Genomic DNA, 26,125 nt, shown 5'->3' with positions numbered 1-26,125 from the left:
GAAAATGACAGTAGTTTTTATGAATCAATGTGTTCTGAAGCAGTAAAGTTGGTTTGTGGGCGGGTTGTTACACTTGTCTCATGAATATTAATTAGCACTAGTGTGTTGTATTCTATAGTGATTTCACCTAAGTAATATTCATGAGCCAAACATTCATCTTGGTGCTGTGTATTTTAATTCTTTTGCAGTTTTTGTTCAGTTAGTGACGTTTTATCATCTGTAGGATCTTGAGAATTTTTTTTCCAGTCAAAAAAATAATTTGAGTCGTTACGGAATAATTATAGAAAAAACGGTTCATTTTCAGAATTATATCAAGAATTAGAGGGTAAAAAGCATCCTGAAAGAAAATGACAGTAGTTTTTATGATTCAAAGTGTTCTGAAGCAGTTAAGTTGGTTTGTGGGTGGGTTGTTACACTTGCATCATGAATATTAATTAGCACTAGTGTATTGTATTCTATAGTGATTTTACCAAATTAATATTCTACAGCAAAACATTCATCATGGTGCTATTTACACATTGTCTGTAGTTAGCACTAGTGTATTGTATTCTATAGTGATTTTACCGAATTATTATTCATGAGCCAAACATTCATCTTGGTGCGATTTACAAATTGTCTTGAGTATTTTATTTTTTTATTTTTTTGCAGTTTTTTGCAGTTTTTGCCATTTTTGTTAAGTTTGTGAAGTTTTATCATCTGTAGGATCTTGAGAGATTTTTTCCCAGTCAAAAATAATTTGAGTCGTTAGGGATTAATCACAGAATAAACGGTTCACTGTAAGAATTATATCAAGAATTAGAGGGTAAAAAGCATCCTGGAAGAAAATGACAGTAGTTTTTATGATTCAAAGTGTTCTGAAGCAGTAAAGTTGGTTTGTGGGCGGGTTGTTACACTTGCCTCATGAATATTAATTAGCACTAGTGTATTGTATTCTATAGTGATTTTACCTCATTAATATTCATGAGCCAAACATTCATCTTGGTGCTGTTTTTTTTTTTTTTTTTGCCGTTTTTGTTCAGTTAGTGAAGTTTTATCATCTGTAGGATCTTGATTTTTTTTTTCCAGTCAAAAATATTTTGAGTCGTTACAGATTAATCATAGAATAAACGGTTTATTAAAAAAATGATATCAAGAATTAGAGGGTAAAAAGCATCCTGAAAGAAAATGACAGTACTTTTTATGACTCAAAGTGTTCTGAAGCAGTTAAGTTGGTTTGTGGGTGGGTTGTTACACTTGTCTCATGAATATTAATTAGCATTAGTGTATTGTATTCTATAGTGATTTTACCTAATTAATATTCATGAGTCAAACATTTATCTTGGTGTTATTTACAAATTGTTTATTATATTTATTTATTTTTTTTTAATTTATTTATTTTTTGCAGATTTTGTTAAGTTAGTGAAGTTTGTATGATCTTGAGAGATTTTTTCCTAACCCGAAACTAATAAAACATGCATCGCTCAGCTGAAGTACAAACCCTAGAAGTAATCTTCTAATGTTGGTCTGCTCCGAATTAATTTGTTTTCAGTGAACTGGCTGTTTGTGCATCGGCTGTGAAGATCAGCTGTTGAATTGTATAATGTAAAATCCCAGCTGGCACAGGCAACACACACTCATTTTCGAAGAAAATGGTAAAGTTTGCCAGATGTCGTTTTAAAACTGTAGTTGGGTGTTTCACAGGGTGTCTGTTTGAAATGCTTGTGGAACGGTTCAATATTGGTCCATGTTATTTGCCTTGGTCAGGTGCTGGGCCTCTTTCTGTAAACAGTGGGGTGTTTTATTGGAAAATAAAGTGTTCTGGAAAACATAACAAAAGGGCGGACAAATATATGTTTATAACAGTGCACTTTAATTACTTTAACAACATGAAGGGCTTTGGTAATTTGTGCTTCGTAAGCAAATGTTTGGTTTTGTTTTTACAAGGCCTACTATTATAGTATATAACAAAATAAAATACACTATAACAGAAAATAAAAAATATATATATATTTTTTAAATGTATCATCTTATATTCATAGTAATTTTATCATCTTACCATCTATAATATTTATATTAATTGTATACTCTAATATTCAGAATTTATTCATATTTTAATTTAATTAATACTCCGTTTTCATTTTAATTAGTTTTAGTCAGTATGCTTTTGCCTTTTTATTATTTTTATTTAGCTAAATAACATATTAGTTTATGTATATCTATCTATATCTATCTATATATAGAGAGAGAGAGATAGATAGATAGATAGATAGATAGATAGATAGATAGATAGATAGATAGATAGATAGATAGATAGATAGATAGATAGATAGATAGATATAGATTTAGTACTTTTAGTACTTAAACTTTTTTTAGATAGTTGCCAGTGCAACACGTCTATTAAAATAATATCATCTATCATTCGTTTTTTCAATTATCATCTAATATTAATGCTAATTTTATCATGTAATGTTCAGTATTTATTCATATTTTAAATTAATTCATCTCAGTTTTCATTTTAATTTTAGTTTGTTTTAGTACATGTTTGCCTTTTTGTTATTACTTTTTAGCTTTATAACATATTAGTTTATATATGACTAAATCATTAGCTTTTTTTTAGATTTAGTCATTTTAGTACTTAAATGTATTTTAGCTAAAAAGATTTTTTTTAACATCTAATATTCAAAGTAATTTTATCATGTAATATTCAGTATTTGTCAAAACAATATTTCTATTTTTTTAATAAACATAAGCACTTTAGTTTAGGTTTATCATCTAATACTTATATTTTATATTATTCCAGCATTATTTCAAATAACAGAAACATTTTTTTATTATTATTGATAAATTGGTGCATATAATGTTTATTGCAGTTTTTATGTCTAAAACTACTAAGAGATACTGAGATATTCATGAAATAGTATTCAAGTTATTGTTTAATTTTTTACCCCCTATGTTCATTAGCTGCTATGCTTAAAGGAGACAGTTAGCCAATCTGTCAGTTGTTGACAGAATTTCACATTTTTGACAGAAACTATCCCTTTAAGATCTCGAAAAAGAAGACAATAACTGTGTAACAAAAAGACAGTGAATCATTCATTCCCAAAACACCATTAACTCTAGAAGATGACACTTTTGGCTCCCTCACAAAACCAAATGGATGGTTTGGCTTCAGCAGTGCTCAGATAAAACCAGGTTGATTTATTCAGTGAAGATCTGGCAACCAATATTATTAGTCGCGTGAGATATCTCTATGACAGATGCAATATACTTGTTTAAAGCCATAACCAGCATTAGCTCCTCATTCAATCTGCAGACGGCTGGAGCAGAATTGATTTGCGTGTCACTTTGTGCTTCTCCAGGAAACATTTCAGCAAGCGCCAGACAGAAATAAGCGATTTATGAACTAAAAATACACTTTTGTGATCAATATGTTCGACAGAGTGTCACATGAATGATAAAATATAACTGTCCCCAAAATAGTTTTGTTTTTACAGTTGCCTATACATATAGATATTTCCTCGGTTTTTGAGGTCTAGTGTGTTTTTGTGATTGTATGTGCGTTTCATGTACAGCTCAAGGCCGCAATCTTTGTTTATCAAACATTGATTGTCACGTTTCCATGGCAACCCTCAGAAAGATGATGCGGCGGCTGTCTGGCTTCATTCTGGACACTGCGTCTCTGATGTGACCCCTGCATTAATGCGAGGTTGCATTGCGCCGAAGGAAAAGTTGGTTGAATGTTTAGCTTGCCTCACTTTGAACGTTTAATATGCTGTTGTTGTTTGGTGGTCGCTGTGGGTTTGTGTAATGTGACTGGCTGAGTCAACAAGGTTTTTTCTCTTAAATGGGTCAGTGTGTGTAAAACCCACATGGCAGATGGACCATCCCGAGAAAAGAAAAGAGCATGAAGAATGACTGGGTAGGCCTAATAAAACGGAAGGATGTGGTGAGATATTAATGAAAACCGAAAGACGGAACAAGAAACTTGATCTAAAAGGATTGTTGAAGGCAGAGAAAATGAAAAGGCTCTTGTTCTGTGTTGGTTTAACTCCGGGGGGCGTTTTAATGCGTCCTCCAGGGTTGACTTTGCTTGAGATTTGTCTGAATTAGACGATCAGCTCCCGCCAGGACAAATATCTCTCGCTTAGTTTCCTAGAGACCCGTTCGTCTGATTCACAGAGACAGCGCTATTGTAGGAAACGGGGAAAAACGCTCAGTCAGGGCAGCAAAGTTCAGACTCAGTTTAGTAGATGTTTTGGCTGCAAACCTGTCTAGGACATGTGAGCTGTATTTCATACAGATAACTAAAGAAATTAGCAAATTTTGGCTGTTTTTAGGACTGGTAAGATTTTGGTAACACGTTACACTAAGGTTTATTAGTTAACTACAGTATTGGCCCCCTTCCTGATTTTAATTTTTTTTGCATGTTTGTCACACTTTAATGTTTCAGATCATCAAACTAATTTAAATATTAATCAAAGATGACACAAGTAAACACAACACGCAGTTTTTAAATCAAGTTTTTTTTTTTATGAAGGGAAAACAAAATCCAAACCCACACCTGTTCGCAATCAAGAAATCACTTAAATAGGACCTGCCTGACAAAGTGAAGTAGACCAAAAGATCCTCAAAAGCATGTTGAGATCCAAAGAAATTCAGGAACAAATGAGAAAGAAAGTAATTGAGATCTATCATTCTGGAAAAGGTTATAAACCCATTTCTAAAGCTTTGGGACTCCGGCGAACCACAGTGAGAGCCATTATCCACAAATGGCCAAAACATGGAACAGTGGTGAACCTTTTCAGGAGTGGCCGGTCGACCAAAATTACCCCAAGAGTGCAGCAACGACTCATCCAAGAGGTCACAAAAGACCCCACAACAACATCTAGAGAACTGCAGGCCTCTCTTGGCTGGTCTTAGCTGGTTTAAGCTGAAAGTAGCTGGTTTAAGCTGGTCTACCAGGCTGGTCAGGCTGGTTTTAGCTGGTGGTTTCCCAGCCTGACCAGCTAAGACCAGCCTGAAAGTGACCAAAACCCCTCTAAAACCAGCCTGCTGACCAGCTATGACTGTTGTTTTTTTTTTTTTTTTTTTTACCAGGGACTGCTTTAAACTTTCAGGCTAGGCTTTCTCAAGCCAGCTTCAAAGTTTGTTTACTAACTTTACTCATCTAGTTATTATTATTATTATTATTATTATATAATAAGGTTGTGACGATGAGGAAATTTCCCCACCGGTTAATCGACATGTGACAACACCGGTAATACCGGTATCACCGTGGGGGTGGGGGTTTCCTCTTTTTTTTTTTTTTTTTGCTTTTAAATAGCTTATAAATGCGTCCGTATTATACTTTCACTTTCAATTTTGCGGGAATTGGCAATTCGGCGTCAATTGTTTGAATGGAAGACAACGAAACTACAAAAAAAACCTTTGAACCCACAATATTGCCAAACAGGCGCTTTTGCATTGCGTTTTGACACTAAATCGTCCGCCATTCTCTTTCTGTAAATTCGACTCCTCTCGTTCTCCTCACGTGATAAATGAAATATGACGCATTGTAGCTATGTTCAGTTTTTAATTATAGTGCATGCTCTCGTCTTAAGTAAATTATTTAGAATTATATTTTCCATTTAATTCAAATAAATATTTAATAAAAAAACGAATACTTAAAAAATAAATAAATAAAAATTGTGGGGACGGTGTCACAGTGGAAAAGTGATGTCACCGGTGTTGCGTCTTAAAACCGGTAACACCGTCAACACCGTCTATCGTGGCAAGCCTATTATATAACACCACAATAAGTTATGTGTGTGTTTGGTCTTTTATTCTGCTTTCTTAAAGCAACTTACTCTTTAACACTCATCAGTCGTCTTTAAATGCAAACAGGCTGGTTGTGTGGCAGAATCGCTAGTTGAGATGAAATGAGAGTGACAGAGTGTTAAACTCACACTGTGATTCTGTGAAGTTCATGTCCAATTAGACTTTACAGATAGAACAGCACGAGATGAGGGGGAAAGAGTGCTAAAAACATCTTAAACGTTGTGAACGTGATTTGAATCGGTATGTCAGTGTCTAGCAGCAGGCAGCATCCAAAATTAACATTATGTGAGAAAATGAAATAAGAAAATTTAGTAATTAACATTGTATTTTTTGCAGCAGCAGCAGCAATTTCACACTACAGCTTTAAATGAACCACTATGTTTTGGATTTAAACTGAAGTTTATCAATTTGTCTGATTTGGCTCATACACATGCACTGGCATGTTGAAGTGCAGTGCATGCGGGCATTGTGTGTTTGAATCCAGACGTTTCGTAACCCTACCCCTGCAATTATTTTCTGTTGTATCTCAACTGTAAACAGAAACAGCAAAATAGATCATTTACTCACCCCCTTTGTCATCCATGATGTTCACGTCTTTCTTTCTTCAGTCGTAAAGAAATTATGTTTTTGGAGGAAAACATTTCAGGATTTCTCCCCATATAGTGGCCTGTGAGATTAAACTTCCAAAATGCAGTTAAAATGCAGCTTCAAAGGGCTCTAAATGATCCCAGCTGAGGAAGAAGTGTCTTATCACAAAACAATCAGTTATTTTCTAAAATAAAATGACAATTTATATACTTTTTAACCTCAAATGCTCATCTTGTCTATCTCTGTGTATTCCAGCTCAAGACAGTTAGGGTATGTCGAAAAACTCCCATCTCATTTTCTCCTCCAACTTTAAAATCGCCCTACATTGCTGTTTTACCTTTTTTTTTTGGAAAGGACGTTTGACCGTTTTTGCACGTTCACTTTGTAAACACTGGGTCGGTACTTCTGCAGCGATGTATGAGGATTTTGAAGTTGGAGAAGAAAATAAGATGGGAGTTTTTTGACATACCCATACTGTCTTGAACTGGAATACACAAGAGTTCATGCAGAGCTCGACAAGATGAGCATTTGAGGTTAAAAGTGTATAAATTGTATTTTTTTTTTTTTTAGAAAATAACCAATTATTTCGCTAGATAAGACCCTTCTTCCTCATCTGGGATCATTAGGAGCTCTTTGAAGCTGCATTTAAACTGCATTTTGGAAGTTCAAACTCGCAGGCACCATAGAAGTCCACTATAAGAAGAGAAATCCTGAATTGTTTTCCTCAAAAAACATAACTTCTTTACGACTAATGAAAGAAAGACATGAACTTCTTGAAAGACAAGGGGGTGAGTAAATTATCTGTAAATTTTTGTTCTGGAAGTGAACTTCTCCTTTAAGTTGTCATGCAGTTCAGGAGTGTTTTTCATGCGGCTAAAGACAGACACGCGTCTTTAGGGGATGGAAATGCTGTGTTTTCTGTAGTAAAGCAGAATTGTAGTATTTCCTATTAAGGCTGCTTGATTTTGGCAAAAATCATAATCACAATTATTTTGGTCAATATTGTAATCACGATTACTTAACACGATAAGACTGGGCCCTATATTAGTGATTAATTTAAAAATAGCAATACAGCAGAAAAAAGGATACAAACAAAAAAAGCAGTGCTTAAAAAAAATTACCGAATACTTTTATGCAAGTCTAAAGTAGTCTAACAATACTACAGAAATTGAATGTAGTTATTTGAATGTAAAATAAAAGTGATTTTTTGAGTGATTTTTCTCTTTGTATTTTGACAATTTTTACAGACAGCAGAAGGAATATTTGTTGGCGCTTTAAGTGCCACACGGATCCAATATACTGTTACACGCGTATTTTCATTCTCAACTGTTTATGATCATTTAAGACATAACTGACAAGGGTTTACATGAACAATCACCAAGCGCCTCATTTTGAAATATTTTTGCGTGTATTTGACCGTTTAGGTGCGCACCTTGAGCTAAAAGATAACTTTACATGTCCGTGTTCTGGTCCGTCTCTGAGCGCATACACAGAACAGCGCAAGTTTTCTTACGCGCTATTAAAAACACAACATCAAAGAAACATTAATAAATCAAGCACGTCCCGTTTTATGCAAGTCATGTTACATGATTTTGCTGATTTGCATGTGAAATTAGGCTTTTATGGAAGAGCGAAATCGCACCACTGGAAAGGAGGCGGAATGGGGCGCAATAATCGTTTCATCTCGATTACTGCATTTTCATGATCGCTTGAAGCACAAATTGAAATCGAAACCGAATTTCGATTAATTGCACAGCCCTATTTCCTATGTAGAAATTAAGCCTAATTCTAGGTTTTAGTTTGGATGCTGCCTATGTGTTTTGGAGCAGAGAAATACTGTATGTACACTAGATACACACTGGTCTGACGCATTCAACCCACACAAGTACATATTTGCATACAAGCATACATATACTTCCGTTCTTACTTTGGCTGATTGCATAAGGAAATGTATGGGGAGCGTTCCTCATTTATAGAGCGAGCGGTCGCTGGGAGTTTTCATGTGGGCTGAAAAACCCCACGGCAGAGCGTCATTAATTCATGGTTAGCAGCAAACACATGCACACACACACAAACAGAGATAGTCTCACTTACGGTTTAATATAGCGAGTGCATCCCGGGCCGTTTCTGGCACATGTTGGAGACGGGTTAAGGTTTCACCCAAGGCTATCTGCAAATGTCTTTTGAATGAAAGGAGGCTGTCTGCTAGCTTTATACCCCATGACCTGTTTACAATAATGAGTCTCAGAAGTGGCCTATCCGCTGGGGGCAAAGACAGCAGACCGGTCCTGAGCACAGCCAGGACAAACACATCACATGCTCGCTGATGAAGGAAAGTGTGGGACATAGATGAAGGAAGGAGAGTGTAATTATGTGAACTTAAAAATTAGTTAGCATTATTTAGATTTTGTTCGAAGAGTCAGTCTAAAATGAAAATTCTGACATTGTTTTACCTTATGCATAATACTGAATATTAATACACTATCAGTTATAAGCTGACGAAAGATTTATTTTTTAATTTATTGATATTGAATATGTAATTGTACACAATTTTCCTTATATTTACGTTTAGATTACCACCTTTGATGTCATGCTATCATATATTATCAATCTTTGAATACACAGTAACAGTAATAAAATGTAAACTAATATGAAATCTTTATAAATTAAAAAAAAAAAATTCATACTTACTGTACATTATAATGTTGTGATGCCTAAATTCCCTTATTCTAAATCCTAAATTCACACATTCATTTATATTGGTAAGATTTTTAGGTAGGTTTGTAATACTTTTGTGAATGAATATATTACAATTTAATTTAAATTTACTAAGTATTTTACTATATCATTACTCCAATCTTCAGTGACACATGATCCTTCAAAAATCATTCAAATATTTATAAATAATAATAATAATAATTATTATTATTATAATTAAATTATTATTGAAATATTCATTGTTTATTTAATGTTTATTGAAAACATTTGTGCTGCTTCAATTTTTATTTATTTATTTAGTGGAAACCATGATACCTTTGTTTTAGGATTCATTAATAAATAAAAAGAGTTATTCTTTATTTTTTATTTTTTTTGTGGAAATTTAGATTTATTTATTTATTTTATTTCCTTATTTTAGATTTATTTATTCATTTATTCATTCATTCATTCATTTATGTTACATATTTTATTTAATTTTATTTTTATGGAAACCATGATACCTTTATTTTAGGATTCTTTAATAAATAGATTTATTTATTTCATATTTTTTATTTTATTTTACTTTATTTTTGTGAAAACAGTGATATAAATATTTAATAAATAGAACGATTTATTTGTTTGTTGTTGTTTGTTTTACATATTTTTTTATTTTATTTTTGTAGAAACCATGATACCTTTGTTTTAAGATTCTTAAATAAAAGTAAGTTTTATTTATTTATTTTACATATTTTATTTTATTTCCGTGGAAACCAGTCTACCTTTGTTTTTGGATTCTTTAATAAATAAAAATATATACTTATTTATTTATTTATGTTGCATATTTTTATTGTATTTTATTTTATTTTAGTGGAAACCATGATTCGTTCATTCTAAGATTCTTTAATAAATACAAATATATATTTATTTATTTATTTAATTTGTGAAAACCATTCTACCTTTGTTTTAGGATTCTTTAATAAATAAAAATATTTATTTATTTATTTTAAGGAAGCAACTCGCAGTCTATTAACACGCTCTGGAGTCTGAGAGACACAGATTGTCAGACTCATTTGGGAGTCCATTGGCTGCTCTAAAGTGTGGCTACACAAGATTTGTGTGTGTCACTGATTTGCCCCACTTACTTTTACAGTTCCCCACTGCGCCCCAGCAAAAACACGCCAATGTGCAGGTGGTGTGTGTGTGTGTGTGTGTGTGTGTGTGTGTGTGTGTGTGTGTGTGTGTGAGAGAGAGAGAGAGAGAGAGAAAGCGTTGTCATTAAGGAAAACTGTGCCCTTGAACAATGCATCTCACCCTAGGAATCTCCACAGAGACACAGAAATCCCTCTGGATAAAAACCACATGCTAAATTGCGTTTATTTGCATGCACTTGGATGCAATCCACACACGTGTAATGGAATATATATATATTCATGCTTACCTGTGCACTTGTTTTCTCAGGCTCTGCTATCGGCCTCAAACCGCATGATACAGGGAGGGTCATTTCTTCTCATTAAAATTCTGCCATCAGTCTTTCTGCCGCTGCAGGCACCTCTCGGGTCTTTATTAATTGCCATGGGATACTGTATCGACTCAAATACTCTGCCGCTATCCCGACTCCAGCGTGCTCTGGGATACTGTTGAAAAATGCAGCATCTGATCGCGCTTCATCACAGCGGCTAATGCAGAAAGCACTTTATTCACACCCAGGCTAATGAATGATGCAGCCTGAGAGGTTACCAGGGAGAAAGACTGGTGTACGATGACAATGCAACAGGATTTTAGGTTAAAATTTATATACAGTTGAGGTCAAACATTTACATACACCTTACAGAATCTGCAAAATGTTCATTATTTTAGCAAAATAAGAGGGATCATACAAAATGCATAACATTTTTTGTTTATTTAGCACTGACCTGAATAAGACATTTCACATAAAAGATGCTTATAATAGTTGCATTTATAAAAATGACCCCATTCAAAGTTTACATACACTTGGTTCTTAATACTGTGTATGATCCACAGCTGTGTTTCTTTGTTTGTTTGTTTGTTCTGAACAGTTAAACTGTCTGCTGTTCTTCAGAAAAAACCTTCAGGATTTTGGTTTTCCAGCATTTGTGTGTATTTGAACCCTTTCCAACAATGACTTGTATGATTTTGAGATTCATCTTTTCACACTGAGGACAACTGAGGGACTCATGTGCAACTATTACAGAAGGTTCAAACACTCACTGATGCTTCAGAAGGAAACACAATGCAATAAAAGCCGGGGGTGAAAACTTTTGAACAGAATTAAGATGTGTACATTTTTCTTATTTTACCTAAATGTAATATTTTTTCATTTAGTACTGGCCTTCAAAAGCTATAGAAGATACTTACATTTGACATTTGACCTCAACTGCATATGCATAAAGGAAAGAGTATGTTTAAGGTGTAGCTTTTAGCTTTTTTGCAGTTGCAGTTTTTTGCACACTGTGGTGTGATGAACACATTTTTGTGGCCTTGTGTTGTGGTTTTGGCTGGTTTTAAATTGGTTTAGGAAATATTTGCAAATAATTTTAGGCAGGTTTAAAATTTGTGTTAAAAAAAGTGTAAAAAAAATACTTTTTTTGTGAAAGAAAGCAGTATTTTTCATTAAGGAAGGTTGCATTAAAAATGACAATTTTCACAAAAATATGAAGGACAACTGTTTTTATCATTGATAGATAAGAAATATTTATTGAGCCCCAAATCAGCATATTAGAGTGATTTCTGAAGGATAATGTGACACTAGAGACCGTTATGATGATGCTGAAAATTCAGTTTTGCATCACAGAAATAAATAAAAATACAATATATATTCAAATAAAAACAAGTTATTTTAAAATATAGAAATATTTCACAATATTAGTATTTTTATTGTCCTTTTAATTAAATAAATGCAGCTTTGGTGAACAAAAAATACTTCTTTTAAAACATAAAAAAAATCTGTAGACCCCAAACTTTTGTATTTTTGGAATTGGAAATTTTTTTTTATATAATTATTATTATATTATTATATATAGATTTTTTTTTCCCCCGGTTTCTTAGGTCTTTTATCTGAAATATAAATCTTATGTAACATTATATGTCTTTATCATCACTGATCAATTTAAAGCATTGATACATAAAGGTATTATTTCTACAATTGCTTTCCCTATAGTCACAGTGTATGATGTTACTTTTTTTTTAGTTCAGGTAAATGCTGATCTTTGGATCTGTCTATTCGTCAACTGTTTTAAATATTGATAATAATAATAATAAATGTGTCTTGAACAGCAAATCAGCATATTAGAATGATTTCTGAAAATGTAGTTTTGATGACAGGAATAAATTACATTTTAAAATATATTTAAATAAAAAACAGTTATTTTAAATAATAAAAAATATTTCCCAATATTACTGCTTTTGCTATATTTCGAATCAAATAAATAAATGGTGAGCAAAAGAGACTTTCAAAAAAGACATTAAACATCTTACAGTTCAAAAACTTTTGACTGGTAGTGTATCATGTCCAGAAAAGTGTTTTAAAATCCACATGAAATACGTGTAATACATATTCTTGGTCTTAGCAAATGATGATCAATTCCAACGCATAAAACCCCCTTCCCTTTTGTCTAATTGCACATCCAGTTTTATTTAAAAACATGTCAAATTACAGAAGTAAAAATGTTTGGGTTCATTTGTGATTCCATGCTCTAAATACTCCATGCAATTCACGTTCAACTCAACTCAAATTTAGTTTAGGTTATTAAAAACGTATGCATAATTATGCAAAATCATCTGAAATAGTTTTAGATTAAACTTCATTTGAACTACGCTACTTTATTCCTGATATCTTGTTGTTTGAACACCTACGGGAATCTCTCTAGCGCTGAGTGGTTTGCATAGCAGGACCTCAGGGCTCCATCTATAAGCGGTGTCTGTTACATATGCATTGTGCTGCTTTAGTGAATTAGCAGCGGCACCCACTTCATTTTGTCAATGAAGAGCATCAGCGGCTGTGCGTGGGTGTTTTGTGGAGTGTCTTATCTCGCTGGAGCAGCGCTGATAGCAGAGCTCAGACTGAATGAATCCTCATGGCTTTTCCTGTCCAGAAGTAGCCCACGGCATCTGCCCTCCAGATAGAGGAGATACAGGCCGGCCAGCATTCAAAAGCTTGTTCTAGCATCACTTTTACTATTAGTTTGGGTTTAAAGCATGATGCATAACTTACTGTGCACTGTTTGTGTTATAATCAAGAGTGAGAGCAAATTATGAGCAGAGGTTTAGTCTTATCCTCTTTTGCCAATGCTAAATGTGTCAATCATGTGATGTGCAGATTAAACGCTGAGGGGAAACCGTTAATAATCAGCTTTTTCCAAAAATACCCGTTCAGGTTTAATCATGAATGCATCTTTTAACACTTCTAAATTCAGATTAGTCAGATGTTAGGATGTCATATTTTTTTTTAACCCGCTTGATAGTTGAAGTGCATATAAAATCCCAAAACTAGACTAGCTTAATCTAAATAATCATGTCTGATCTGTACACATGTGGCTCTGTTTTAAAAGTCAGCACATAGATGCTCTCTGGTTTGAAGTGTTTGTGCTGGGACTGCTTTTTTGAAGGGTTTTGGTGACATCTAGTGGAGAAGTAGATGCTGTGACTTTCTGCTGTTGTTTTTGAATGTATTGTAATGTAATGAGTCGCATTAAATTAAAGGAATGTCATTTAAATTTATGAATCATCTGCTGATTTGTTCTCTTTTTCTCTTGCAGACACAATGGTCCTTGTTTTTTTCGTGACAGTAACAACTTTACAACCAAACACATCCATTTCAACAAACGATGACAACGGTAAGTGGCCATTATTTAGAGTTGACATAATAATAGTATTACTAATAAAATAAGCATGACTGCTTTCCTCTCTTTCCTTCTCTGCAGAGACAACATTTGTCATATATATATGAGAAATACTTTATTTGGCAGTTAAATTTTTTACTGAAGAAAAAAAAAACTTTTTTCATTAACTCCAATTTTTATGGTAAATGATTGAGTTATTTAATTATTTTAATTAATTAAGGGTTATATATCTATTTAATTAGTTAAGGATTATACTGTATATCCTACTTGACTATATACATATTTGTTTTCTTTTTTTGTATAGTTTTGTTTTCAGAGCATTGTTTTCAGAAAAAAAAAATTAATTCATTTGTTTTTCATTATTATTATTATTATTCAAAAAATGTTAACGTGGTTGCAACCTCTTTAAATATGTGAGTAATGCCTAAATTGTGAAATATTTTTTTAGAGATTGCAACCACTTAATAAATAAATAATAGCCTCATAATAATAATAAAATAATGTAAAAAAAAATAACAAAAAGAGAAAATTTTATAATATATGTATCTGTAAAAATTTATATATTTATGTGTGTGTTAAATATTTTATTCATTTTTATTATGTAAAAATGAATAAAAATATGTTTTTTATTATTTTAATTAATAATTAAAAATTTGAGAGTGATTCCTACATAGTTGCAACCACAAATAATTAATTTAAAAAATGTATAAAAAAATAACACACACACACATATATATATATAATTCATTTTTATTATGTAAAAATTTATAAACATGTTTATTTATTCTTCTTTTTTTGTATTATTATTTTTTTAAGTGGTTGCACCCTACATTGTGAAATAAATTCTTAAAGGTTGCAACCACTTAAAAAAAAGACAAATAATTAATTAAATAATTATATATATATAATTACTTAAAACACTTAAAAATAAATAAACAAATAAATAATAATAATAATAATAATAATAATACATTTAAAAATATATTTAAAAATATATATGTTTTTTCTTTACATTTTATAAATTTTTTTTACTTATTTTTATTACTAAAAAATAAATATAAAATGTAAAAAAAGCATATATATATTTTATATATTTTTAAATGTAGTATTGTTATTATTTATTTATTTATTTTTAAGAGTTCTACGTAATTAATTATATATATATATATATATATATATATATATATATATATATATATATGTTTTATTCATTTTTATTTATTTATTATATATGTTTTTTTACATTTTATATATTTTTAAACTTAATTTTATTACTAAAAATGAAAAAAAAAATATATATATGTAGATTCTTTTTTTTAACATTTTTAAAAATGTATTATTTTTATTTATTTATTTTAAAGTGTTTTAAGTAAGTTTCTAAAAATGTATTTCACAATGTAGGCTTTACTCACAAATAGCTAAAAAAAATAAAAAAAGTCATGGACAGTCCAAAAAAAAAAAAAAAACATTTTCAATTAATTAAAAATGTAAGTGATTGCAACCTCTAAAATTTGATTTCACAATTTAGCCATTACTCACAAATGTCTAAAAAAAATAGTCATGGAACCTCAGTCGTCACAAAGCGAACCAACCCTTACAGTAACCAGCTTTCGTAGTTGTGTAACATTTATCAGATGATTTTTGAGTCCTTCCCAGTTATTTTCAGTATTTCTGCATCACATAACCATCAGTGTGGCCGTGTGGATTTGTGTTAAATGTGTGGTGGATTACGCAGACTGTGATTCAGGGCTGCAGTAAAGTGCTGATCTCAGGGTTAAGCGGGTGATTCATGTCAAACCTGCTGTTAAATGAATGAGCGATGCTTATCCCGCAGTCAAAACAGTGCAGGCTCTCTATTAAATCACTAATAATGCCTTAACTTGACTGGTTGCCATATCTCACTGTGCCGGAGCAGCTAAGTGTGTTCGTTCCGGCTCTAGCGGCTCTGTTCGCGGGCCAGTTTCCTGTTCTTTTGTTCACTGTGGGTTTAACTGCCTCTCCTTCTTCCTTTAGGGGACGAAGGGCCGTCCAGCGCACCCATCCTGCCCATACTGCTGGGTCTGTCCGTCTTGCTGCTTTTTCTGGGGTTGCTGACCTGGTTTTGCCTCAGGTACGACACACACACACACAAATATACAGAGTGAGTCAAAAACTGTCAGGCTTACAAGCTCCGCCTCTTTCTGATTAAGGGCGGGTCCAGGAACTGAGACATGCTGTCACACGCACACACATATTTATTCATACACAGCCTCACCGAGGTAAACCACAGATTTTTACATGGTAGAGAGTATCGCATAGCGTGTGTTTGTGGAGAAAAAAGCGCCTCTGATGAAAAAGAGCTCGAGTTTTCGTTGGTGAGGCAGATTTGGTGTTAGGATATCGTCTTATGTGTTGTCTTCATGTTTAAACCTGTTATTTGCTTGTTTTAGGTTGAAAAACCAGAGGAAAGCTGTCATCACAGCCGTCGACAAGAAAGTACCAAATGGCATCCTGGAAGAGCAAGGTAAGCACTCGCTTTATTTGCTTTAAACCGGTTAAACTGTTTTAGGAAATGATAAAAGTTACTAGTGGTTTTGAGAGCTGGATTTATGAGTGAGACGTCTTAGCAAGTTTCGCTTTATCAAATGTGCTATGTACGGCTTCCTGTTGCTTCAAGATGTTATGAGAGCAGGACGTGAGCTTTTTTTTATCTACACGTGCTATTCTATCTAAATGACACCATAATCGCACTAAAATTCACTTTGGCTGAGGTTTATGGGTCATATTATAGTTTTTAAAGTGATTTTTAAGGATATGTGCATACCCAGTGTTTGAAAGAGTGACCAAACCTTTGATAAAAACATCTTTTTATTTCACAAACGGTTTTTATGATACAATCATTACTAAATTTTAGTATATATACATATACAAACAATTTTCTCTTTTGGGGATTTTTTTCAAGTGATTCACAAATGCCGATTAACTAAAAAAGTGGGTCATATTGGTCATATTATGGTTTTTATGGTGATTTTTGAGGATATCTGCATATTGAATGTTTGAATGAAGGACCAAACCTTTGATAAAAACACTTATCAATATACCTTTTAAATTGTTGTGTTTGATTTGCTTCATGATTTTCTTTTTCAGGCTTTTTTGGTAACACTTTACAATAAGGTTCATTAGGTAAACATTAGTTAATGTATTAATTAGCATGAACTAACCATGAGCAATACATTTGTTACTGTATTTACTAATCTTTATTAATATTAGTTAACGGAAATACAGTTGTTCATTGTTTGTTCATGTTAGTTCACACTGCATTAACTAATGTTAACAAAATTGTAATAATGTATTAGTAAATGTTGAAATTAACATTAACAAAGATTAATAAATGCTGTATAAGTGCAGTTCATTATTAGTTCATGTTAACTAATGTGGTTAACTAATGTTAACTAATAAACCTTATTGTAAAGTGTTACCGCTTTTTTTATTTTGTTATTTTTAAAGTCATTCACAAATGATTGAAAAAGTGGGTCATATTGGTCATATTATAGTTATGGTAATTTTTGAGGATATCTGCACACCGAATGTTTGAATGAATGACCAAACCTTTGATAAAAATAATTTTTTTAAATGTTGTGTTCGATTTACAGAGATAACAATTTTTTATTTCACAAACTGTAGTTTTTTATAATCTTTACTAAAACTCAATATATATACATACATTCAGAAAACGTAAATCCAGGAGCGCTTCTTGGACTCAAAACAAGTTTGTTAGAGGTGCTCTTTGGATGGGAAAATATCGTCAACAAAGCAAAAGGAACTCCAAGGCACTCTCATTTGGAAAAAGTTAAAAAGCCTTTATTGCAGCGGCTTGGTCACATTAAACCTTTCTAAAAAAACTCCAACGCGTTTCAGCACCTGGCCTTCATCAGGGAGTCAAACAGTTCTCACAGGTAAGGGGAGGTACTTAACATCTAAAAACACCAATCAGAAAGCTCCACCTTGCAGATCAATTAGTCAGGTGACATCACAACCAACAGGTGTCATCCTTACCAAACAGTGAGACATAAACATTATACCTGAAACACACTGAATATCACATATACATACTAAAACACACATACAGTCACCAGGTAGAAGTAAACAAAATCTAGTGTAAAAATAAAAGGATGGCAACAACCAGACATAAAATCAGAGAAAAACACTAAAGTCCAGGTCTTCATTTAGGCCTGGATATTTAGTGGCTTGCAGTTTAAATATCCAAAAAGTCTCCTTCTGGTTTAACTGCCTCTGTCTATCACCTTTTCTCAAGGTCAGTGGGATGTGATCAATCCCACAGGCCTGTAAAGTAGACGGATTACTATTATGGTGTTCCATGTAGTGTCTTGCCATTGGGTAATTAATGTTGCCTGTGCGAATAGCATATTTGTGTTCGGCCAGTCTGTCTTGTAAGCGTCGTTTCGTTCTTCCAACATAAAACACTTTGCACACAGGACACTCTAATCTATAGACAACAAAAGTAGTTTTACAATTTATAAAGTGATTAATCTTAGATTGCTTTTGGGAAACAATATCCTCGAAAATTTTTGTTTGCCTTACATTAGTACAGTGATTGCAGTGGTGACATTTATAGCAACCCTTGGGTCTGGTGCTCAACCACATTTGTTCGGAATCTGGTTTTAAATAACTATGGACCAGTTTATCTTGTAGAGTAGGATATCTTCTAAAACTTACCAAAGGTGGATCAGGAAAAAACTTGCTTAAAAGATCGTCACTCTCAATAATACCCCAGTTTTTTCTTATGATTTGTTTAATTTGTTCACTCTCTGTACTATACCTATTGACAAATACTGGTCTGTCCTTTGTCTGTTTTACTGTATTTCTTTAAATTTTTTAGAAAGGTTTAATGTGACCAAGCTGCTGCAATAAAGGCTTTTTAACTTTTTCCAAATGAGAGTGCCTTGGAGTTCCATATATACATACATTGTTTTAAGATTTTTTTTTTTTTATTCATAAATGACAAATGACTGAAAAAAATGAGTCATATTGTTCATATTATGATTTTTATGGTGATTTTTGGGGATATCTGCATATTGAATGAATGACTTGTTTGAATGAATGACCAAACCTTGGTTGTCTTTGATTTAGGTGACGCATTTTTATTTCACAATGTTTAGTTTTTATGATATATTCTTTACTAAAAATTCTATATTTATCAGTCATTTGACATTTGTGCATACATACAATTTTCTTTTTCAGACTTTGAGTCATATGGGTCATATTATGGTTTTTATAGTGATTTTTGAGGATATCTGCATATTGAATATTTGAATGAATGACCAAACCTTCGATAAAAATACTTTTTTAAATTTTTGTTGTTGAATTATGGAGATAACACACTTTTATTTCACAAACTGTAGTTTTATATATATATATATATATATATATATATATATATATACAATGATCTTTTTCAGACTTTTTTAAAAATATATTTTTTAAAGTGATACACAAATGACTGAAAAAGTGAGTCATATGGGTCATATTATGGTTTTTATAGTGATTTTTGAGGATAAGTGCATATTAAATGTTTGAATAAATGACCAAACCCTTGATAAAAATACTTTTTTTAGTTGTTGTGTTCAGTTTACAGAGATAACACATTTTTATTTCACAAACTGTAGGTTTTTTTTTTTATATAATCTTTACTAAAACTCAATATATATATATACATACTTTTTTCAGATCTTTTTTATTTTTTATTTCATATATACAACATTCTTCCTTTTGGATTTGTTTTTTTATTTTTAAAGTGATTCACAAATGACAAATAACTGAAAAAGTGGGTCATATGGGTCATGGTTTTTATAGTGATTTTAAGGATATCTGTATTTAAGGATATCTGAATGTTTAAATGAATAATCAAACCTTTGATAATTTTTTTTTTTTTAATTGTTGTGTTTGATTTTCAAAGATAACACACTTAGAGATAACATTTATTTTTTGCATGCATACATCCAATTTTTCTTTTTTAGATTTTAATTCATTTATTTACTTATTTTTTTTAAATGTTTAAAGAGTTTCACAAATGACTGAAAAAGTGGGTCGTAAGGTCTGGGGCATATAATGATTTTTGTAGTGTTTTTTTTTTTGAGGATATCTGCAGACCGAATGTTTGAATGAATGACCAAACGTTTGATAAAAATACATTTTGTTGAATTGTGTTCAAATTACAGAGATAACACATTTTATTTCACAAACTGTGGTTTTTACTAAATCTCTAACCAACCCTTATATGACTGAGAAAAAATGGCCTGACAATTATCCTGAAATAAGACTTTTAAACTGTTGCACTTTACAATAAGGTTCCATTCATTGGCTTGTCTACTTTTAGACAAGACTTTTCTAGTTTATTAATAGTAAGAAAATATCAGTATTGTGAATCGCTAAGCATCGTTTATATTATTGTCTAAAATGGTTGCATTGATTTTTTTTGGGTTTTGCTTCATAGAAACAGAGTTGTAACTAGGGGAAACACAATGCTATTCGTGGTTCGATTATCAATATTTCCTCAAAAATATTTAAATATGACTAAAACCATGTGAAAGAGGAAGAAGGTTCATTTTTAAAGTTGTTCCTGTTTGCTTTTAATAGAGTTTGCTTTTTTGTCACACAAATTGTGGCTCATGGTTAGCCATTAGTAAGAAAAATCACAAAAGAGCTGTGTTTAAGCTAGAATTTGGTTTATTAGACAGCAGTGAGATTAAATGGAGATCAAACTTGAGACTTAAGACTCAGTTCTCAGAATCTCAGATTGTTCTCTTAAGAGAGAGACCCTCGTAATGTCCTCTAGATGTTTGCATCTTCAGGTTTTGTTATATGCTTATCTAGAACCTGATTGTTGTCGCAGATTGTGCATCTTGTCAAAGGTCTTGCAGATTTATGTAACAGACTTCCTCTGCACTCTTTCTATACTATCCTGACTGAAATCTCTCTCAAGGAATATTCCCTGAGCCAAAATGAAAACGACATGCTTGAAATATGCACAAAATGTTAGTGTAAATGACATTTACTGTGTTGAATCCACTTGGCATTTCAGTCATAGAGATGTCTCAGTGTTCAGAAGTGAACGTCACACCTGTGCAAAGGGAAGTGGTTTACCGACTTTCTCCAGCTTTCTATGCCACCATTTGTTTGCCTCTTTTATGTACAATAACGTTTAAAAAAATACAGTCAAATACAGTAAAATTGTGAAATATTATTACAATTTTAAAAAACTGTTTGAATATATTTTAAAACAGAATTTATTTCTGTGATGAAATGCTGAATTTTCATCAGTCTTCAGTGTCACATGATCCTCCAGAGATCATTCTAAAATGCTAATGTAACACCAGTCACTATGTGTGTGTTTGTGTGTGCTGTATGTTGTATAGAGGAATATATAGATGTGGATAAAGATGAGGATGAGGATGAGGATGAGGATGATCTTGGCTGGCCGTCAGAAGGTCAAGTATATGCGATGTCTATGAACGGGCATGATGTTTCTATAGTCTAAATTCTATATATGTCTAACATCTCACCCTCTCTAACCTCTAACCCAATGGTTGTGGGTTTCTTTTGGTGCTACAAGGGTCGCTGGTGGTTTTTTGATTTATGTTTATGAGGTATATATGCACATGCTGCTTTAAATATGCCTTTAAGTTCTTCACAAAGGCATTAATTATTATTAAATGATGGTGTGAGCATGTTTGTTTGTTTTCCTGGGTGACAAAACCATGATTGTAAGTTTGAGGTAATTGTCTTCAGGGGTGTGCGATGTGACGATTTTTGATCGTTGACGATTAAAATGTCTCCACGATCTGCTTATTCGCAGTCAAAAAGTACATTATTTGCATGTGACTTAAAGCATTGTCGGTAAATAACGTTATTTCTAGGGATGGGAATCGATTCCAAAAAGAATCGATTCCTCGATTCCGAGGCATTGGGAATCGAGAGTCGATTCCAACGTTTGGAATCGATCCTCTCATGGGGAATCGACTCTTCATTCAGAGCCGTTTTCAGCTCATTAAAACTTACCTCTTAAACGGAAGGCTGCATTCCACGAAGGCTGCATATTTCGGCTGTAAGTCATCAAACGTCGATTGACGAAAATAAACGTAATAAAAACGACTCATTACTAAACTCGTCTGAGTTTAAGGATGCAGCCTTCAGTTTGAGAAGCACCCATTAATTTGCCTCTTGCTCGCTAATAGTTATTATAGTCTGATACATTTCCACAAAAAGATTCGTTCGGATAGATCATTTAAATGAACCAGTTCAAAAAACGATTCAGATGTTATTTTACGGGAGAACTGGCTCATGATGTCCACAATTTTGAGCGCTGCACGACAGAATAGATCATGACGTGTCTTGATCTTATTTACATCTTAAATAAATGCTATTTTTAATCTTTCTATCAGCCAATGATAACTCTGAAAGAAAACGCAGAGAGCACGTCAGTGGCCGAGAGCGCATCTGATTGACAGCTACGCCACGAGCTCTTATATCATCCTGCATTTATTGCGAAATTATAGCTCTTATATCAGTATTGTTGTTAAAGTTCTGTTTATTTTGTTTCAGTGTATAGTTTGCTAATTTTGTCATTTTATACACGTCACGTCTTGTTTTATTCATGCAATAAATGCATGTCCACTGCTGAGCTGTGGGTTATGACTAATTTCCTGGGCAATGAATTACAATTTGTATTTGTATATATATCTTTTTTTTTTTTTACAAATGAAGCTTCATATTATGAGAAGGTAACTTTATACGACCTTTACATCCTGTATTTATTGCGAAATTAGCTTCCTCCAATCTAAAAAACAAGAATCGAAAAAGAATCGAAACAACAGTGAGGAATCGATTCTGGAATCGAATCCAATCGATTCCAGAACCAGGAATCGGAATCGGAATCGATTCCAAAATTTTCGGAATCGAACAGCCCTAGTTATTTCGTCCGCGCGCGTTCTGGCATGCGCGTCATACGCGCGTACACCTGAAGCGCGCGCGCTAAAAGTCTGTCAAACAGCGTCAGCGCCTGATTAATGGACTAAGCTATCTTTTGCGTCTGGTTCGCTAATACTGTCAAAAGCACACAATGATTACATATAAACACTGCTGGTTATGTCTAAAGTGAATGTAAACTGCTAAGAGAAAAACGGACGCGCGCCTGTAGATATTAGATGCTTGCAGCTCTTAAAGCGACAGAACTATGAACAGAACATGCTGCCGATTGTCATTAAAGGGACAGTACACCAAAAATTACTCAGATGTATGTATATCTATGTAAATATATCTGGAAAAAAAGTTTGTTTTAAATGTATATTAAGTGTATTTGTGTTCTTATTTTTTAATAACAAAGATTAAAAAATGACAGATTTTTATCTTCACCCAGTTTAGCCTAAACATCTGCAATTTTTTTTATTTTATATTTTGTTACCTTGTAAGGCTTTGGTTTTAAAATAGGGAAATCAGTTTGGCTGTGCTGCTCAGACAACTTGCAAAATAGTAAAACCAACATCGTAATAAAATATTTCTGAAAAATGAAATAAAATCGTGATATGATATTTTTTTGCCATATCGCCCACCTCTGCTTCAAATAAAAATGTATTTAGTCTGCTGTCAACATTCTGAATATTTTTTACCCTAATATGAAACCCAATCAAATTCATTAATAAAACTATGGAAGCCTGTTTCTGCCACTGAATAAAGAACAAAAAAAAGTAATTGCGACTTTTTATTTCACAATTCTGACTTTTTTCTCAGAACTGTGAGATATAAATGCACAATCGTGAGTTATAAAGTCAGAATTGCTAGATATAAACTCACAATTGCGAGAAATAAAGTCAGAATTGCATAATTCTGACTTTTTTTTCTCGCAATTGCAAGTTTATATCTCACAATTCTAAGAAAAAAAGTCAGAATTGCAAGTTTGTATCATGCAATTTTGACTTTATCACTCACAATTGTGAGTTTATATCACGCAATTGCGACTTTATTTCTTAGAATTGCGAGTTTATATCACAATTCTGACTTTATGACTCGCGATTGTAAGTTTATATCTCACAATTCTGAGAAAAAAAGTCAGAATTGCAAGTTTGTATCATGCAATTTTGACTTTATCACTCACAATTGTGAGTTTATATCATGCAATTGCAACTTTGTTTCTCAGAATTGCGAGTTTATATATCACAATTCTGACTTTACGACTTGCAATTGTGAGTTTATATCTCACAATACTGAGAAAAAAAAATCAGAATTGTGAGATAAGTTGCAATAACCCTTTTTTTAATTCAGTGGCGAAACAGGCTTTCATATAAAACAGACCAAATACAGATGTATTTGTATAGCACACACACACACACCAATAATGAAAGACAATATAAAATAAGCACAGGAAATGTGCCATCTTCTAATAACAGTTACAGCATTAGCATTTTTATATAGCAGTTCTATAATCAAAAAATCAGTTTTATATTATTGTTTATTTTTTCACTACTGCTAACCAAATCAATTGAATTAGTAAAATGTGTGTGTGTTTGTATTTCAGTTGCTGAGATTATTGTAATTTTGCACTTACAGAAACCATAAAGTAAATGTGTATTTCAACCATGAAATCATTTATATTTTCTATTTTTCAGTGTTTGTTTATAACATACATGTGCCATTTTCCTCCACAGAGCAACAGACGGTGGTCTTACTGCCCAGATCCCCTTCCACATCCAAAACATATCTCCCCATTCCTGTAGACAACTTGGAAGAAGAATATCGGATACGCTCGGCCGACGATGGGAAACTCTTCCGGGAAGAGTACAATGTGAGTGCGTTTTGAAGGAATATTGATCATGGTTAGAGATATCAAAAACACCAAAAATTTATGGTCACATTTAAGGTCCGTTTCTCACTAATAACTATGGCTATTGCCTCAATAAAGGAATAACGATATTAGTAATAAACTCCTAATTTGTTGCTTGTTAATAGTTAAGGTACACCAACAGTCAAGAAGATTTTTAACGTTTTTTTAAAGAAGACTCTTCTGCTCACCAAGCCTGCATTTATTTGATTTACAGCAAAAACTGCAAAATTTTGAAATAATTTTACTATTTGAAATAACTGCTTTCTATTTGAATATATTTTGAAATGTAATTTATTCCTTTGATCAAAGCTGAATTTTCAGCATCATTACTTCAGTCTTCAGTGTCACATGGTTCTAATATGCTGAATTTCATTATTATCAATATTTAAAACAGTTAAGTATTTTTTTCAGGATTCTTTGATTAATAGAAAGATCCAAAGATCAGCATTTATCTGAAATAAAACACCTTTTAACATTATACACTATAACTTTCAAAAGCTTGGAGTCAGTATAATTGTTGTTGTTGTTTTTTTCTCAAATTTATTTTGATTTTTTTAATAGAATTTAATACTTTTATTTAGCAAGGATGCTTTAAATTGATCCAAAGTGATTATAACTATATTTATAATGTTACAAGAGTTCTTCTGAACTTTCTATTCATTAAAGAAACTTAAAAATTAAAAAAAAATATATATACTCAGCTGTTTTTAACATCATAATAATAATACATTTATTTTGAGCAGGAAATCGCAATATTAGAATGATTTCTGAAGGATCTTGTGACTGGAGTAATGATGCTAAACATGCAGCTTTGAAATCACAGAAATAAATGACATTTTAAAATATGCTCAAATAGAAAACCGTTATTTTAAATAGTAAAAATATTTCAAGTTTGTACAGTTTTTTCTATACTTTGGATCAAATAAATGCATGCTTGGTGAGCAGAAGCTTTAAAAAACATTAAAAATCTTACTGTTCAAAAACTTTTGATTAATAGTGTAGTTGTTCATGTTTATGTATGGGATCTAAAATGTGCTAAAACAGAAAAAGGCATTAATATGTTCTTCATAAGTACTAATAATAGTAATATGCATGCTAGTTAATAGTGAGAATAGGTCCTTAAGGGGAGACACTGCAGGCAAAAACAGTTTTTTCATGCACCTGTCAAGTTTGAGATTTTGGGCTTTTTGGTTTTTCATAAAGTGTTTTTTTTTTTTTTTTTTTTTTTTTTTTTTTCAGATTATTGGAAAGAAAACATCCAAAAAACACTTTTATAGCACGTTATCTATTTGTGTTTTCAATTACAATA

The 26,125-nt window shown here is 32.3% G+C and overlaps 1 protein-coding gene across 4 annotated transcripts in view; it reads left to right on the top strand.

The window, feature by feature from the left end:
• LOC141297276 (receptor-type tyrosine-protein phosphatase epsilon-like) overlaps positions 1-26,125 on the top strand; it is a 105,244-nt gene that overhangs the window by 54,139 nt on the left and 24,980 nt on the right. The window contains exons 4-8 of one of the 4 annotated variants that reach the window (XM_073827667.1): positions 13,857-13,934; positions 15,954-16,050; positions 16,370-16,443; positions 21,356-21,427; positions 24,641-24,777. In XM_073827667.1, coding sequence (XP_073683768.1) covers positions 13,862-13,934; positions 15,954-16,050; positions 16,370-16,443; positions 21,356-21,427; positions 24,641-24,777 — 453 coding nt within the window. In that variant the 5' untranslated portion in view covers positions 13,857-13,861. Of the gene's footprint in view, positions 1-13,856; positions 13,935-15,953; positions 16,051-16,163; positions 16,295-16,369; positions 16,444-21,355; positions 21,428-24,640; positions 24,778-26,125 lie in introns of those variants that run through there. The other 3 variants (XM_073827668.1, XM_073827669.1, XM_073827670.1) reach the window with 3 other exon arrangements.

Source organism: Garra rufa, chromosome 22 (assembly GCF_049309525.1).
Source record: "Garra rufa chromosome 22, GarRuf1.0, whole genome shotgun sequence".
Classification (NCBI taxonomy): Eukaryota; Metazoa; Chordata; class Actinopteri; order Cypriniformes; family Cyprinidae; genus Garra; species Garra rufa.
The sequence above is the reverse complement of the archived record's forward strand: the minus strand, read 5'-3'. Positions and strand labels throughout refer to the sequence as shown.